At 39.2% G+C, this 19,478-nt stretch overlaps 2 protein-coding genes across 2 annotated transcripts in view; one reads left to right on the top strand and one right to left on the bottom strand.

Annotated features, from left to right (window-relative positions):
• LOC121386385 (scavenger receptor class F member 1-like) overlaps nt 1-17,572 on the bottom strand; it is a 28,480-nt gene extending 10,908 nt beyond the window's left edge. The window contains exons 1-3 of the mRNA XM_041517264.1: nt 17,514-17,572; nt 7,735-8,058; nt 4,575-4,892 (exon numbers count right to left, since the gene is read on the bottom strand). Coding sequence (XP_041373198.1) covers nt 4,575-4,892; nt 7,735-8,058; nt 17,514-17,568 — 697 coding nt within the window. The 5' untranslated portion in view covers nt 17,569-17,572. The remainder of the gene's footprint in view (nt 1-4,574; nt 4,893-7,734; nt 8,059-17,513) is intronic.
• The window catches only part of LOC121385900 (scavenger receptor class F member 1-like), a 231,507-nt gene that overhangs the window by 51,261 nt on the left and 160,768 nt on the right, over nt 1-19,478 (top strand). The window lies entirely within an intron of this gene.

The raw sequence follows: 19,478 nt of genomic DNA, 5'->3' as shown, positions 1-19,478 counted from the left end.
TTAATGAACGTTTGTAATTTTCAACGTTCTGTCTTCACAATTCCCCACAACATCTCGATTGGAATAAAATTATTTCTCGTTCCAGCCAGTGCCCCAAAACTGGTGTAACAAAAAAGTGGCATGTACTATTTTGTCTGTGGGATGATGCATATAAAATATCTCTTGCTGCTAATTGAAAAAGAGTAGCCCACGAAGTAACGACAGGGGGTTTCCTTTCTCAATATCCTTAAACATATGTCTGACGACATATAACCGTAAATAAAAAATGTGTGGAGTGTGTCGTTAAATAAAACATTTTCCTTTTCGTTCCATAACTGTGTAGCAGTAACCAGAGAGAATGTTTTGAAATAATAAGTTTCATGAATTTTGTCAAATTATAGAATGGTCATCCACATTCATTCTCAGCTCAGAAAAAGTCATACACATTAATATATCATTATTTCTTTCATCTCACGTGTGTATTTCACGGTTATTCTAATTATATACAATACACACCATTCAGGGTCCTCACCTTTTCCAGTTATTGTGTTCAGAAAGCTGGGACATTTTCTTGGTGGATAAACACCCACATACAACACCAAGGAACAGCCGTAGACCCTTAGTGGCCTCAAATTTACATCACCGTGCCACTGGCATGACAGTCCCGCCTCCTTCCCCTTTCACATATACTCCGCCTGACCTGGTAAACACAGGCTAAAGGCAGAGCTATTTGTGCAATTGAATACAATGGCTGTTCCAATAACTACGTTCACCACTGTATGAAAAATGATATTTATCCTACAACTTGAAGGTAATTTGTACAGAACCTTATAATTGTTTAAAAAAAAAAAACTATGCGAGTTGGTCTGGGTATAACACTTAATAATGTGATTTTTAAACAAATTTTAGCATTAGTCGTTATAGTGTTATAAGCTATCGGTTCTTTTTGACGCAAACAGACTATATTTGGTTTTGTACGTTATCTCCTGTCAGGCGGGTTTCCGAATTTTTGGAGTCCGGATTATCGTATTTCAAATATTTGTGTACGCTGTTCATAGAATTGAAAATAATTATTAAATGTGTGTATGTGTTTGTCTTTGTACGTGCGCACGTGTGTATGGAGGGAGGGACGGAGCGAGAAAGCGAGAGAGAGAGAGAGAGAGAGAGAGAGAGAGAGAGAGAGAGAGAGAGAGAGAGAGAGAGAGAGAGAGAGAGAGAGAGAGCAGTACTCTTAATTATATTGTGTGGCTATATTATTTATGTAAATAACCCATGTTTCCCTTGGTATAGGTAGTTTATTTGTAAGTATTTGGCTGGTTTATAGGACATTATATATATATATATATATATATAGATATACACATACATGCATGCATGCATGCATGCATACATACATACATACATACATACATACATATATACATCAATACATATATGCATGTATTAAACTACAGTGTGTGTGTGTGTTTGTGTGTGTGTGTGTACACTGTGATGCATTTTATATGGGAGTCATCGTCAGAAGGAAAACAAAAGTCATTGTTCATAGACAACAAATTGTTTCATGCAGAACACAGACTCCTGCATATTTCCAAACATGTTCATTCTTGTGCGGCTAATCTACAAACCTGTAATACATTTGGATAAAGTTACAACATGAGTGAAACATGAGTCTGTGACTTTGAAATGGTGAAATAACCTCTAAAAGTAGACTAAAACTCGACTCCATAACTGTTATTTGTCAGACGCACGTGCGTTTTTAAAACTATGAGAAATGCATTTTGTGATATTAAAAACACCAGGATGACCAAAAGCACTTCTAATGTACAGAAATGAATAACATAAACAATAAAATCTAAGTAAGGTATGATTTAAATTTAAAAAAAACCCGGCTCTAATAGTAACATATATGCTATAGTGTTTAAAAACTAGGGCGTGTCCCTTTATGTGTAATACTTTTCCATAGTTCTATAGCTACACATATGTACATGAATGTATAAATACTAACATAAGTCTAACATACGATTAGCCAGATTATGGGAACGGCAGATTTGGTATCTGACATATAGGATATCAGGTTACTACGTTATTTGTCGAGGTTTAGATAACGGTGTAACTGGCAAGCTCCAGCGAACCTGTTACTCCGTTATCCAACGAGTCAAATAGTCCGTAGGCTGAAGGGGCCCACCTTGCACCCCCCCCCCACCCCCCCCCCCCCCCCCCCCCCCCCCCCACACGAATTGACTAAACTAGTTTTTTTCTAACAGTTTCGGACCTATATTTTAGGATTATGAATGTTAACATTGGACAAACAGGGACTCACTATGGTTTTGGAGGGGTTAAAATGAACCATGACGCAAGATTTTGGAATTAGAATTATGGAGTAGGGATAACAAAAATGGACATAACTTAGGTTTAAATTGACAGAGAATACTCTGTGACCACTCAAAATATTGGTATTGGTGGCCTCTGTTCGTTGGTATGTATATTATAATTATTGTGTCACTATGTATGTTACCAAAGGTCAAAAGGTCACAGATTTCAGGCAATGCTTAAAATAGGACATATAAGAATTTATTTGATTAGTACTCTCTTAATATTCAATTATTTTAGTGTTAACAACTTGAAAACTGTAGAGGACACATCTTGAAACGAATCCAAAGTGTTAGTGTTCATTTATTTTGCAAAGTAGTGTTTGCGTGACAAATGGAAAAAGGTCGTATTTTTAACGTTAACCAAAATGTAGCTGTATCTAAGGGGAAAAGCTTGAGGATTCCCTGCTAAATTCGGAGACTCGAAGGGATTCCCCGTGTGAAGCATTTTGACAGGAGGCGGTTTCATCCCAGTTCGCTTGCCAATTAATGCCTGAGATACTTGCCGAGCTATCAGTGTAAATATTTTTTTTGACTGGTGCAGATTATAATCCGTCATTTTTTAATTGAAAAAAAGTTAAGTTTACGAACTTTCTTACTCTCAGCGCATGTACACTCCATATGTCTGCTGTTCCGAACTTAGTGAAAACGTCAAAGTTTGTAAACAAATGTATCAATTTCTCGATGTTATGGGCTCTTATGACTTTGGGATTGATTGTAGATTATGCTAAATGTGTAATATTTGTAATTGTTGTCTTGGTGTGTCTTTTGTCCGGTAAACATCTGACATGCGTGGGCTGCACCATTGCTGCTCATGCAAGGTGTGGATGAGTTGTGTGTTCTGTGCATTTCGTGGGCCTATACCACAAACAGGTAGCAGTCTGAGTAGGGTTTTTTTTCCTTTATTATTTTAGTTTGGATCAACGTTTTGGAAATATCAAACACAATATTTTTTTTCCTGTGAATTTAAATACAATTATTTAAAAAATAAAAAACAATAGCGAAAGATTTTTTTTTTTTTTTAGACAATTTTCGATTTTTGAGCAATTTTCCACGGTCATTTTCATAACCATAGCAACCACAAACTTCAATTAAAATTACTATGTTGTAGACATATCTTACAATTTAAGGTGGTTTTATTTTGAAGAGTTTGACGAAAATGCGATATCTGACATTTTGCGTGAAATTCATGAAACTCAACCCTCCTAAATTGACAAATTTTAATACGTTGTATGAATTCTTTATTTACTGCAAAGGAGTAAAGATATACTATTATACTATAAATTTCGTTAAACACAAATCCATTTTTTTGTCTTGATTCTTTTAGTTTGGGTCGACATATAGTCAAAAAAGGAAAAACGTTTTCGAAATTAAACAAAAAAATTGTTTCTTTTAATTTAAATTAAATTATTTCAAAAATTAAAAAAATAAGAGTAATTTTGTTAAATTTTTTTAGAAGTAAAGTTATTGCTGAAAACGTAGGTGCCGATTGCCGTGACGTGAACGATAGTGAAGTGTTTGCAAGAGTCAGGTGAACTATAATTATTTCAGTTTGCATGTCAGTCTGAAAGAAAGAACAAACTGATTGTAAACTGAAATAAACAATATAAAACATTATGTACAGATTAAAATGCCCCTTTTACACAAAAAATTAACTCCGAGTGTTGTCCTGTAGTGCACAGGTACATTTTGTATGATTACACCCCTTCTCTGTTATGGTCTAGTCCGGCTCGGTCACAGACAGTCAGATAACTAGTCAATATTTAGACGGATGCGCGTCATAAATGATTTTTTAATCTAAAAATAGACCGCCACGCCAGCAAACTTCTTCTAATGCCACCTGTTCGGACTGTTACTACATATACCATATAAAAAAAAACCAGACGGAAATGTTCCCAAATTTGGAGTGAAAGTAAACGCTTATATAATGTACGTTCCCAATGGTGTATGCTGTTAGTGCCAACGAGAACCCATTCTACTGCCAATCTTGTTATCCGACGGATGCGCACTATAGACAAACTAAAGGAACACTGTGATCAAGTGTTTGATCTGTGAATATAAGAACGCGAAAAGAAAGTTTGGAAAGCGTCACCGTTCGGATCCTGACTTGGGGCAGAACAAAAGTTCGAATACTGATTATAGGAATATAGGATTATAGGAACTGATTATTACTGTAAAATAATTTCCCAATATTCAAGGATTTTTAAGGAATTTAAGTACACGTACGATTTTCTGCTGTATCGGTCTTCCGACATGTAACACTTAGTGTGCCATTACGCCCATCTCTGCACGTCCAGCCACCACCATCAACTTTTGGATCGAAGTACTCTAGTATCAAAGTGTCGCTTGCTATACCACCACCATAGGAAGGTCTACCGTGGTATCGGCCAACATTTGAACAATTTAGTTTGGTCGTGTCACACGATCTTACTATTTTACCATCTGGTCGATACCAGTGTACTCCTAATCTAAAACCTCCGTGGCACGTTATTGATGTCGGAATCCCAATTGCCGTGACGCCCAAGCAGTCAATGTGCAATGTATCTTCACCAAGAAATAAACAAATAAATGAATAAAAATAACTATTATATATTAAAATGTACATATTATGTAGTCCTCAACACAACACGCACATGCACACACAAGCACGCACGCGCACACATACATACATACATGCAGTGCAGGGGTGCACAAATCGGTTGTCCGCGCACCCGGGACAACCAAAATATGTTGCGAGCAACCATCCTTTGTCAAAGAGTTGCCCGACGGGCAACCAAGAAAATCATAAAAAAGTAAAATGAAAAAACAAAACTTCACGACACTCGGACAGTCGCGGGCAATTCAAAAGTATCGAAACTGATAACTTGACTGATAGGCGATATAAATATCCACCCTAACGCTGCTATCCACTCAGCGTCCACCGTGCATGATTTTGACGAGTTGAATGCAGACAGATACGTTTCAGAATGGTGGCTATTAGCAAAGGGCACAAGACATGTGAAAGGCCACAAACTACACCAACAACCATCCACTTCTGAGCTAAAAATGTAGCTAAGCCATTTTCTATCTTCCGATGTGAACAATCGGTTACATAATCTATCCGACACCTAACATATAATAATAATAGCAAATATTAGCAGGGATCTCGCGACTGGTTACGAGAAGCGGTGTCATCAAGAATTCAGCATAACAATGTTTGCTTATTTTAATAATCAGTTATTAATTTTAACGGCAACATGTATGCAAGAAAAGTATGAAAAATCTGTAGCGTGTTATTTTAACTCTGCAAAGTCTTTGAGCCAAAGTTACAGTAATAAAAACGGACCGACATTGCGGGTCAGTTTCAATACACATGCTAGTTCAGGGCCAAAGACAAGTAGGCTAGGACCGAGTTCAGCCAGACCGAGCGAAACAAAAACGTCCGCTAAACTTGTTTATGCGCTTCACGTTAAACCCAATGTCCACGTCGGGAACCAATCACATAGTTCGCGAACGTTTGGAAAACGTTTGTTGGCTGTTCTCAGTGTGCATATAGGTCACGCTTGACAGTCAGCTGAGACTGTTGCACGTGTCACAAGACATTGTTGCAGACATTAAACAATACGATTACACGCAAGTAAATCTTGATGTAAATTTGTGAGAAAAAAATATACACCACCAAATAGTTGTTAGCATCAATGAATACTTAATTGCTGTTTCGTTTGTTTATTTCCGTTCTCTTTGTTAATTTCGCATTCATGCATTTCGCGATCGCGGGAAAGGACCATGCAGTATGTATACAAATTGCAGTTAAACGTACACTGAATACAATTAGTTAAAAATAATCATGATATTTGTTAGATAGAATATTATATAAATTTGTTGACTGTGAGGTGACATCTCAAAAGGTAGCTAGATTTTAAAAAGACCGTAACATTTGAATTGTTTTAATTGTATTTTAAAGTAAACCTATCTATTCCACACCCAATTTCTTAATTTGCGCCATTTTGTTGAGTTCCGCGTCGTGTTAAATGCTTGTTGTTCATTTCAGCTTGTAAAATACGTAGCCTAAGAAAGCTGACTTCACGTTTTGACAATTATCCATTTACGACCTTTTGACGTAAATGGATAATTGTCAAAACGTGAAGTCAGCGTTCTTAGGCTACGTATTTTACAAGCTGAAATCAACAACAAGCATTTAACACGACGCGGAACTCAACAAAATGGCGCAAATTAAGAAATTGGGTGTGGAATAGATAGGTTACTTTAAAATACAATTAAAAGCAGTTCAAACCAAAATTAACATTGCTATTTTACAAAAATAATGAGCACTGTTTAAAAAAGGAAGAGTATTGGCTCTCAGATTTTTTATTAATGCCATAGGCCTTAGATTTTGGGGTGTGTTTGCAGAGGACATTGGCTTCCAACTCTGCATATCTCCACTCACCCACTGAAAAATCAAAGTAATATATTAACTGCCCCTACCCCCATTGCTGTCTTTGATTTTGATCAGGAGGTAATTTTGTTATTCAGATGTATTCCAGTTTGTACATAACTGGCTGAAAAAGATGCATTTTCATATTCATATATAAATACTCTATACAGTACTACACAAAACAATATTGGCTAAAACATTTTCATTATGCAAATAAAAATCCCATTTGGCAATTGTTTTGGCTACAGGTATTTTTAATCCTGGTTCAGCCCTGAGTTCATTAAAGTATTATGACTGTGACAGCCCAAGCGAGATCGAACCGCCTCTGTGGATCCATTCAGCTGATTGGGTTTTTTCTCTCGTTATAACCAGTGCACAACAACCGGACAAAGGCTGTGGTATGTGCCTTCCTGCCTGTGGGAAAGTGCATATAAAAGATCCCTTGCTGCATTAGGAAATGTAGTCAGAATGACCAAATGTTTGACATCCAATAGCCGATGATTAATTAATCAATGTGCTCCAGTGGTGTCGTTAAACAAAACAAACGTTTTTTCAGCCTAAGCAAAGATGAGCTGTAGATAAATAATGTTAAAAAAGAAATAAAACTAAACTGTTAAGTAATGATAATAATAAAAACATTTTAAATTTCAGTTTCGTTTTAAAGACAGTTCAAAATTATATTCATAAAACTTTTTTATTAAATACTATGTGGGCAACCAAGAGATGATGTTGGGCAACCAAAGTTCAGCTACTGGTTGCCCACCGGGCAACTATCACAATTTCATATTTGTGCACTCCTGATAATACAATACATACATACATATATACATGCATACATACATACATACATACATACATACATACATACACACACACACACATACACATACGTTAATGAATGAATGAATGAATGTTTAACGACACTCTAGCACAAAAAGTACACATCGGCTATTGGGTGACACACATACGAACCCTTGTCCTTTGTAGGGCCTAGCCAACATGTAGCAAATGATCTGCTATCACGTCCATCTCTGCACGTCCAGTTACCACCATCAACCTTTTGATCGAAGGAATGTAGTAACAAAGTGTCTCTTGTTAAATCACCACCTACGTGAGGACGACCGCTGTATCCATCAACTCTTGGACAACGTTGTTTGATCTTGTTGCACTCTCTTACTAGTTTACCATCTGGTCGATACCAGTGTACTCCTGTTCCAAAACGTCCGCGACACGTCATTTGTGATTGCCTCCCAATTATCGCGGGGTCCACGCAGTCAATGTGAAATGCACACCCGCCTAGAAATAAACAAAGAAGTGAATAAAGATGACTATTATATATTAAAATGTACATATGTACCCAGTTATCAACACAACACGCACACACACACGCACGCACGCACGCGCACACATACATACATACATACACATACGTGAATGAATGAATTAATGTTTAACGACACCCCAGCACAAACAGTACACATCGGCTATTGGGAGACACACTTGGTATGTGTATTAACATATTATTTCTAGATACTTATGTAAAACCGCAGTGTAAGGAGCTGTATAGTATAATACAATACCTAAAACAAGGTACGTATATTTTAAAATGTTGTATAGAAATCACTGTTTTTAAAACTTTACAATTAATTCTGAATGAAAAACCCCCACCGCAAAACATTTCTGTTGCAAACTATATCATTTCTCGTCGTCTTGAGATGATCACACTCCACCAAAATGTGGCGGATTCAGTGTACACTGAACATTTTAATACTGAGGATAGTCCTTCAAAATAAATAAATGCGTCAAATATGTATGGCCGATGCGGGCAGGACACAATACTTGGGCTAATTTTAAAATGCTGATATACCACTAGAGTTTCAAGCATGGCACAATTTTACTTCATCGTTCCTGCACCGCCTACAGGAGGACTGCCGCTCTTCCAGGAATGGACTGACAGAATGAAGCTTGTTCGCATCTGCACCGTCCCAGTCATCTTGCCGAATCAAAAACACTTAATGGTTAATAGAATATTTAAAATCACTGTACGGAACACCAACATTGACACGGGGCAAGTTCAAAGCAGACTTAGTAGCAACATCTGCTTTTTGATTGCCCTCAATGCCAACATGGCTCGGTACCCAAGAAAATACACCTTTATTGACAATGGATCAAACGGCACACTTTCGTATTACCATCCTGACTAAGGAATGCTCCAAGTCCATGCACCGTAGAGCTTGGAGACACGAAAGAGAGTCATTAAAAATAATGTATTTTGATGCACATGAATCAGGAATCTGTCCCAGGGCTTTAACGATTGCCCAAGTTCCAGCAGTAAAGATTGATGCTGAATCAGCAAATCACATACAAATTGTTGTGTCTGATGGAAGAACTGTAGCAGAAGCCACACAATTCCCATTCCACAACTGGAACCGGATTTTTGTCCAGAAACAGCTGAGGATCTAAATGGTAACCTTTTTTTTCTGCCAGATATGCATACAGACGGGTTTTTTGATTTTGAGAATCGAAAACCATTGTCAGTTGCCCATTGTTGAAGTTCATTGAAAAAAACTGTAACTGACGTTCAATAATACTCTTGCTGGAGGACCTGTAGCACATTTGAAAATCGTCGACATATAACGAGCTATCAACACCAGGTTTTAAATACTGGGTGATGCTGTTAATTTTCACAGAAAATAAAATTACTGACGGGATGTTAACTTGAGGCACATCCATATCTTGCGAGTGAGAATCAGATAACGCAGACCCCAGTCAAACCTTGAAAGACCTATTTTTAAAGAAAATTGAGATACATTCAGGACTGCTGTCTCTTAGGCACATGCCATCCTATGCTTCCACGTCGTGGTATCATAAGCTTTCTCACGGTAAACAAAAGACCGATATCAAATGCTGATTATGCTTGAAAGCATCCCTACAAAACATTTCAAATCTAACAAGATGATCGACCGTGCAACATCTAGGCCTGAACCTACATTGTATGTTAGTGAGCAATTTGTGGGATACCAGTCTACGTGTTTAACGATACCACTATAGCATATTGATATATTAATCATCGGCTACTGAGTATCGTACATTTGGTAATGTTGACATATACATGTAGTCTTAGAGGAAAACATTATATCAACAAATGTCAAGAAACATGGTGACCAAACTCTAAATACTTGGCACTATAATATCAAACCCTGGTCAATTCTAAACGCCCCAACAGCAAACCACCGGTCATAGACAAAACCACGATTAAACTCCGATTAGATAAATCATGGCAACTTAGCCAGTATCAAAGCTCAATCTGTAACATCCCCATTTTCTGTAAGTGTGGTACCCGACCAGCTACGATTCATGAGGTGACCAGCGACCTTGAGAACTCGACTGTAGTCTATGCACTCACTCTCTTGGGGCGGGACTTGGATCGGGACGAAGGCCGGCCACGGGCGCCCCCTGCCACCCACCTTTGATCGCCTAGACGAACCGGACCCCCCCCCCCCCCCCCCCCCCGATATAAACTAAACTAAGGAGGATACAGGCACGTCATGGCTTCGCAAACGAGCAGCCACCCTCAGAACTCATCCAACGATATGCACTCCCTAGGGAAGCCTAGACGGGCCACCACTCCACCCATTTAATACCATTAATAAACCAGGGCCATGGCTTGCCTGAAAGGCCCCCTAAAAAGGAGTAGCAACCTTGAGAACTCGACCATACGACTATGCACTCCTAAGGGGGTGGGGGTCAGAGAGAGCAGGACACCCCTAAGGCTACCCATGGTCCACTAAAAAACGGACTAGTTGTAATCTTAAATATTGTCATTTTGTTGAATGTATTACATGCATGTATGCACTAATTCTCAATTTATAATTACAGCAATTGTGTACCAACACACTCTCGAGTGAATCGGGGGCCCTGAAAAGGGTCGCTGGACAAGGAACTACCCTCGCAAGATAGTGCCACAAATGTAGAAAAATAATAATAATTCTGCATCCCACCACCATTGGCGTGGACCCCATCCAACACATAATCAGTGGGGAACTTGATGTACATCGGGACTAGGTCCCAACCCAACACCTACTTCACTGGGAGCCCATATGCATATTTCTAAAAACAAAACCACACACCTTAGTGGCGCCTTCACCCAGCAGTCTTGACCGGAATTCCAACAAATTCCCCGTTACCTCGTTCGGGCCTGTAGTTGGACAAATATCATAGTGGGTAAGGCAGTTATCATTTCTTTTGAAATGTGGTCAAGACGCATCCCGCCTCGACCTTAAAAGAAAAAACCTGGCACTCAACCGACACACCCATGTCCTAATGAGAATGCTGGTACAGATTTGTGACATAACTGAATTAATGAATGAATGCAAAAAAAAAGAGGTTTGTTTTGTTTAACGACACCACTAGAGCACATTGATTTATTAATCATCGTCTATTGGATGTCAAACATATTGACAGTCTTAGAGAGGAATCCCGCTACATGTTTCCATTAGTAGCAAGGGATCTTTTATATGCACCATCCAACAAAAAGGATAACAACTATCACTGCCTTTTATATACAAGTCGTGGTGCGCAGGCTGTGACGAGAAATAGCCCAATGGGCCCACCGATGGGGATTGATCACAGACCGACCGCACATCAAACGAGCGCTTTACCACTGGGCTCCTCCAAATGAATGAAACAATCAATCAATCAATCAATGAATCAATGAATCAATGAATGAATCAATCAATCAATCAAACAACACCACAGCACGAAAAATGCATCGACTATTGGGTGTCAAAGTCTGGTAAAGGCAATTTGATATAAATATTCCCGAATATTGCAATCTTAGCCATTATGGTAATAAACGATTTCATTAATTTCATTTCATTACAGCTTATTTCCGTGCTTATGTCCAATTAAGGTTCAAGCACGATGTCCTGGACACACACTTCAGCTATCTGGGCAGTTGTCCAGGACAGTGGGTTAGTTGTTAGTGAGAGAGAAGAGGGTGTAGTGGCCTTACACCTACCCATTGTGCCCTTAAGAACTCAATTTGTGTGTGTTTCCTCACTGGCGTTCGGTTCCTGGTGTATGGGTGATTAGTTACCACTACTCGATGGAACAAGTCATGCGCGTATGCTGTATTGTTGTATATACAATAGACAATATATCCGACAATGTAGCGTTACACACATGACTAGTTTCATCGTGCTAATCCGGTATAATATGGCAATGGTATTGACGTCATATTAATTATGACGCATTGTTCGAAGGCTCCCACCCCTCCTGGATAGAACTCCATAAAGAAAACAAAAGCAAAATGGCAGTCACAAAAAATAACAAGCTCTTTCTCCAAGACACACAATACGGTTTTTTTTAAAATTATTATTCTAGACCCATATTCGCCATGCTCACGATCAACACCATGTATCTTGCTTGGACTTGTTGCAGTTCTAGTGCACACATTGACTTGCACAAAAGTTATATTTTTAATAATATACTAGGCAACGGTAGACAATCGCAAATTGTTGCATTTGTATCCCATCAAATCAGTGTCAGATGTGAAACAAACTTCCTGAAAAATGCTATGAAAAATGTGTGGTTTGCTATGCAAAATTGATCATACATTTTTTTATAACTTATTCTGCACCCTGGGAAACATATCTTAATAAAAACAGTTTGCACACAAATAATCTTGTATTGCATTTCAAAAACTCAAGCTTCCTTAAAAACGAAAGGGCAACATGGTAATGATGTCATCAGACATAGTCACTGGGTTACTTTCAGAGATACATATTTGTACACCAGGCCTTTATTTGGCTCTCGTTTGAGAGATAATGTGGGATCTGCCCTAGGTAACACTTAAGTATAAAACGCTGTTCACCTTTCCTGAAGCGCCATAATTGTTTAAATAAACATGATTGCACTAGATTTTTTTTTAACATTATTCAATGGTATAACATAAAACACAGTCACTGTTTTCTTAAAAAACCTTGTGAGCGCTCCTTCTCTCATGGTTGCTAATATACAATGGTATTAGGGGAAATGGTCCTATAAGGACTACTAAACACAGTCATTCTAAACTTTCACTCTCATTTTACTTCTCGATGAAGACGGACGTCAGCCCATATTCTCTCGAGTTGCCCCTCCCCCCCCCCCCCACCTGGGGGGACTACTTCAGTCTTATGGAGTGTTATTAGAGTACCGGGTATCGTACACCGGGTCACGGGCTTCCGTGACCTTGGTGTACGGAGACCTACCAACTCAGAAGAAAGGAAGGTACCGGAAGAGGAAACGTGCGCCAGGAACGACTCGGGGGGGGGGGGGGGGGGGCCAAAGCCAGAGGCTAAACCGTTGGTAGCCGCTCCTTCTTTGATGCCGCCCCCAGCCCAGCCTACGGCCGAGCGGAAGAAGAAGGACAAGATCCAACCGGACTCTGCACAGCCGACTGCGCCTCCACCTTCCGTGGGGACATTAATGTTCCCAGAGCTAGCGGACAGGCCCCCGGATCGCCCTATTTCTTCATCTCCGGAGTTAGATCATGCTGCCACGGAGGAGCATGACCGGAGAATGCCCAACTGGCCTTTGGAAAGAGGAAGGCGGAGTTTACTGCTTCCATCCACAGGGACCCGCCTACCCAACCACGGCCGCCCCCCACCCCCAAGGGGCCCAACCCGTGGAAGGAACCAAAGCCTGGACGTTGCACGTCAGTCTAAACTAGCGGTTCGCCAATTGTGTTTTCTCCAACATTCTAAGACAAGATCAACTTTTCTGTCAGCCAAAGTCCAGAGAATATCGCGATATCATTGACGGCGAGGGACAGTACGTGATTCACCCAGTCAAGCTCAAGGAAGGCGACGATGCCTTGTGCGTAACATACCGCCGGGACCAACTTTACAACCAGGCTCTGCTGCTCCACCAGATGGATAATGTCTCAATCCATCGTATCCTGAAGAAGATCTTCGGATGGGAGCAGTACCCTAAGGCCGCCAAGATACTAGCGACGCCCGGCTTCTACCAAATGTTACCGAACTTTGACTCCAGAGTCTGGCTGTCCTCGCCATAGACGTCAACCTCCCAAGAACCTCCTTTTCCTCCGTGAGTATGGACTTTACTAGACTTTAATTTTTTAGGCCGTCATCTCAAAAACTTTGTTTAATTTTTTTTTTGTAAACAGTCGGTAACCTTTTACTTTCGGCAGTCAATCTAAATTGCTCAAATCACCTTAAAACCTTTTCGGTCGAGCAGTCAAAACTACTTTTCGATTTAACTTTGTAGTCCAGACAGGTTTGGACGCAGTTATCATAGGTAGACTCAAGTACTTGCCAATTTTTACAGAGTAATCGAACTTTAGCCAATCAGAGCACGGCTCCCAATCGGTGTTACTTGAGGTCTGCTTAGTGTCTGCTTTTCAGTCTGCGCTTGCGTTTGACTTTACTAAATGGGTTTTTTCCAAATTCCGCCCACCTCAAACTCAATCCCCCCCCCCCCCCCCTCCTGCTCCAGAGGTGGTCACTGGCAAAGTCAGAGGCTAAATCCGAAGTGGGTGTGCCTGGACCTCTGTGGATAGGGGCACGTTAGTAGAGTTGCCCGTTGCCTGCTAAACACAGTGCAGAATGGAAAAGACAAACAATATATTTGGTTTATGATTCCGAATGTTTGTTTCAAAATTTCTGTCATGTTTGAAGCAACACAATATTGTAAGTCGCGTTTAATGACAATGGTGACCATTTCGAAAAGGGGAACTTTGTGGGCCATGCCCACTTTCTCAGAAGGTAACCCCAACTCATTTAAGTCGGCTAAATATGCGTGCTAAATTCCATCACCACCTGCATGACAAATGGACTCCCGTGACATATGGCGCATTTATGGAGAATATTACTATTAAATATTTATAAAATTTATGAATCCAATAGTGTATACGTCATGTTTCCCATAATCAAATCTTACCAAAAAAATACAACTAATTATTATTATTATTATTATTATTATTATTATTATTAATATCCATATCGGCGGTATATATGTCATACATGTTATACAAGCAAAAATACAAATGGCCTGCAGGGTAAAATAATGTATCAGGACTTTTCTCACCCAAAACAAAAATGCATGCTATAAACTTATTACATGGATATATTCGATAAAATCACAACAAATCCGTAAGTCAGGGCCATGTGCCATGCGGAAATGGACAGGTTCTAATTGGTCAAATATATTTAACGTGCCTGGTGTATATAGGTGGTATTCATAATTGAACGTGCCAACCCTTTCTTTCCTAGTTGTATTAACGAACTAGTCCAATTTCAGAAATCAATCATTAAGCATCAAGTAAATAATCACCATCTGCAAACGCCTGAAATGATTGCAGTTTAACTACTAATAGATATGTTTAGCAGTATAGACAGTTCATGTCATAGGGCATTCGTGTTACGAATGAATGCATGAATGTTTAACGACACTCCAGCACGAAAAATACATTCGACTATTCGGTGTCAAACTGGTAAATGTAATCGTGTTACGAACACCTGCCATGTCAAAGTAGTCGGCAATATCTCAAGTCAGTTGCCCATAAATACAACTGGTAATCTGATTTGTTGAATTTAATGCCCAGTATGTAAGTTAGTTTCATCCATAACCAGCAATCGGTATCGGTCTTTTGTCTTACCTCGAGAAAGCTTACGATACCACGTGGAAGTATGAGATTTTTCAAAGACGACCTCCGTCGCATTTGCCTAAGCAGCCGTATGACTGACTTTATCTCAAATTTCTTTTAAAAATAGGTATTTCAAGGTACGAGTGGAATCTACGTTATCTGATTCTCACTCCCAAGAAATGGGTGTGCCTCAAGGTAGCATCATGCCAGTAAGTTTATTTTCTGTGAAAATTAACAGTATCACACAGTGTTTAAAACCTGGTGTTGACAGCTCGTTATATGTTGATTTTCAAGAATGGCCAACTGTCAATGGATTTCAATTCTAAATATCAATAACCATTTGTATGCATATCTGCCGGAAAAGAGGTTGCCATGTAGATCCCCAGCTGTTTCTGGACAAAAATCCAGTTCCAGTTATGGAGGAGACAAAATGTGTGGAGGTTATTTTTGACAGGAGGCTATCTTTTGTTCCTCATTTACAGTATGTTAAAAAAGAAGGGCTCGAAGGCCCTCAATATATTAAAAGTTATTAGCAAGACTGAATGGGGAGCAGATCAAACGTATAGATCTTTAGTTAGGTCTAAACTTGATTATGGGTGCATTGTGTATGGGTCAGCACATAAGGCTCACTTGCAAATACTAGATCTTATACAGAACCAGGGACTTAGGCTTTGTCTTGATGCTTTCAAAACATCTCCTGTCGAGAGCTTGTACGTCGATGCACACGGACGTAGTGTGGGTGCTAGACGTGCAAAGCTTTCTCTGCAGTATACTACAAATATTAAATGCCAAAACATCCTGCAAATAATGCGGTGTTTGATAACAAATATATGAAGTTATCTAATCCGAAACCGAATCCGATTAGAACATTTGGTCTTCACATTAAGCAGTTTCTACTAGTTTCCAACATTGATATAACAGACATTTTGGAAACGTCTTCATATTTTATTTTGCCACCTTGGTGTATCAAACCACCAAAAATTGTATTTGATCTTGTGCGTCTAAAGAAAGATCGCACAGATGCAGTTATTCATAAAGAACATTTTATGGAAATCCAAGAGAGGTACTGTAATTACATTCCTGTTTACTCAGACGGATCACGGGATTGGAATTTAGTGGCTTCTGCTACAGTTTTTCCATCAGACGCAATATCTCCATGATATTGCCCGATTCAGCATCATTATTTACTGCTGATACTACAGATTAAGGATTCATGTGCATACATATATATTATTTTTACAGACTCACTTTCGTGTTTCAAAGCTTTACAGTACATGCAATTGGAGTATCCCTTAGTTAGGATAGTGGTATGAAAGTGTGTCTTTTTATCAATTGCCAATAAAGATGTTACATTCTGTTGGGTACCCAGTTATGTTGGCATTAAGGGTACGAAAAGGCAGATGTTGCTACCAAGTCTGCTTTGAACTTGCCCCATGTCAATGTTGGTGTCCCCTACTTCGATTTATAAATTTCATATTAACCAATATATCTTTTAGACTTGGCAAGATGATTCGGACGGTGTGGTTGCGAACAAGCTTCGTGTGGCATTCATCCTACTGACGATGCAGAGATGATGAAGTAGTAGTGTGCTCTGCCTGCATCGGCCATACATGTTTGACGCATTTATTTATTTTAAAGAAGGAACCTCCTCCTCATTGTCAGTGTGCATTGGCTGTTCACCACATTTCCATGGAGTGTGATCACCTCAAGCCGACGATAAATGATATATTTGCCATCAGAAATGTTTTGCAATCTTTTAAATTCCATCCAGAATTAATTGTAAACGTTTTAAAAACACTTTGACTTCTATACAAAATTTTAAAATATACTTACCTTGACGCATGTATTGTACCCCCTCCAGTTCCTTGCATTGTTGTTTTACCTAATTATATATAAATCATATTTTCATATATTTACCATGTATGACACCAATAGCCGATGTATATTTCTTTGCTGGGGTGTCGCTAAACATTCATTCATCATCATCATCCAAAAATTAAAGCTAGAAGTTATCGTTTGAAGCTTAATTAAGTACATCGGGAATACATGTCTGTGTCAGTATATGGTGAGTATATGCTCAAAATATTAAATAATTGTACATTACCTAGATCAGGCATGATGGCTATCAAAAAAGCAGCACACAGGATTGATAATGTCATGTCCAGTATCTATAAATAAAATAAATGTATTTTAAAATTTAATTCTAAATAAAACAACAGGATACATGATTGTATGTATGAGTCAATTTCACAGACAACAAAACATTAGTACATTGCCACAACGTTGACTTTTGTCTGTAATCACGTCTGAAAGTCACTTTCACACCAACGTTGCTTTATGTCTGCACCGTCATGGCTGAAAGTCACTGTCACACCGACGCTGATTTATGTCTGTACAGTCACAGCTGAAAGTCACTGTAACAACAACGCTGATTTCTGTCCACAAACACGGCTGAAAGTCAATGTCACACCAACGTTGATTTCCATCTGTATAGTCACGCCTGAAAGTCACTGTCGCACCAACGTTGATTTCGGTATCTACAGTCACGGCTCACAACCACTGTCGCACCAACGTTGATTTCCGTCTGTACAGTCATGGCTGAAAGTCACTGTCGCACCAACGTTGATTTATGTCTCTACAGTCACGACTAAAAGTCACTGTGACACCAACGTTGATTTGCTTCTGTACAGTCACGCTGAAAGTCACTGTCACATCAATGTTGATTTCCGTCTGTACAGTCACGGCTGAATATCACTGTAACACCAACGTTGATTTCGGTCTGTACAGTAACGGCTGAAAGTTGGTTAATGATACTGCTGGCTGATGCGTCACCTTGACAGGAGGTCTCACTCAATTTGGTATACAAAACATATGATGGAAATGCTCACTTGTGGAACTCACGGTGAGTCTTCAAGATCTATTTTCTCTGGCTATAGTATATGAAACAGATGCTCTTTAAACTACTGCCTTTCCGATTGGGAACTATTGTACAGGGTGTATACTACCAAATCAAATCCCATAGACGACAATAGTAACGTATGTGGCTAAAACTCCTACCTGCAGCGTATCAATCAACATAAACGCCATGGATATAAATACTACCACCCCTCACACTTAAAGAGAATCAGAAAAAAATGGGGGTCAAGCTGCTTGTTTCTGAGATAACGGGTAGCGTCTATGACTAGCCTAGTTCCGCACAAAATTCGAGTACGTTTTTTTTTACAGCTACCCCATACATGTTTCAAGCACAAGGCTACTTGGCACATTGGTACTAGATGAAATAAAATTGCATATTTATTTTACCCAGATGAAACTATTATTTTTTACAACCAACACACTCACATTGATAACCAATCACAGGACTTGTGGTGTTCACTTCTGTATCAAAAGTTGGGTGCACCTCGAACGTTGACCCAGTCGGAAGTTATTTGGTTTAGTACTACCTACAGCATTCACGGCAACGCGCACGTTGGAAAACAAACTTGAAGCAAAATCTCGTCATTTCTTAATAACATATTAATAATTTTCGAGTTCGATGATAACAAATATTTGATGTATTAATCACTAATACACACTACAGCACAGGAAGAAACACGTCTCTGGCTTTCATCACAGATCTACGTACTTAAACAGAGCATTATTGAAAGTGGCTACTGTCGGGTTTCTTCCTGTGGTGTGTGTATTAATGGTTAATATAATCTCAACACATTAGAGGAATGTAGGAAATAACAACCAATGAAAGTCGTATTAAGAGGTATCACTGTCTAGGAATAGATGCATGATAATAATGAAAGAATTGGGAAGAAATGACAACCAACAGTTCGTGTTGGCAGCAGATTGTATGACTGCAAACGACTTTTGAAACAAGATATAGGAAAGACATGCGAAAATTGAACGTTCACGCCTTTTGATCAATAATGGGTAATACTCCCACGATTCGTCAAACATTCGTTTATTCGACATGGTATGCTACGTATGAATTTCATCTCCCAATTACAATTTGAGGAAGTCTACCCCACTCCTCTTGCAGTGCCAGGTCAAGATCAGCTAAAGTAGCCGTCAGCCGTTG

Source organism: Gigantopelta aegis, chromosome 12 (genome assembly GCF_016097555.1).
Source record: "Gigantopelta aegis isolate Gae_Host chromosome 12, Gae_host_genome, whole genome shotgun sequence".
NCBI lineage: Eukaryota > Metazoa > Mollusca > Gastropoda > Neomphalida > Peltospiridae > Gigantopelta > Gigantopelta aegis.
Note: the sequence above shows the minus strand (reverse complement) of the source record. Positions and strands in the feature narration are given on the sequence as shown.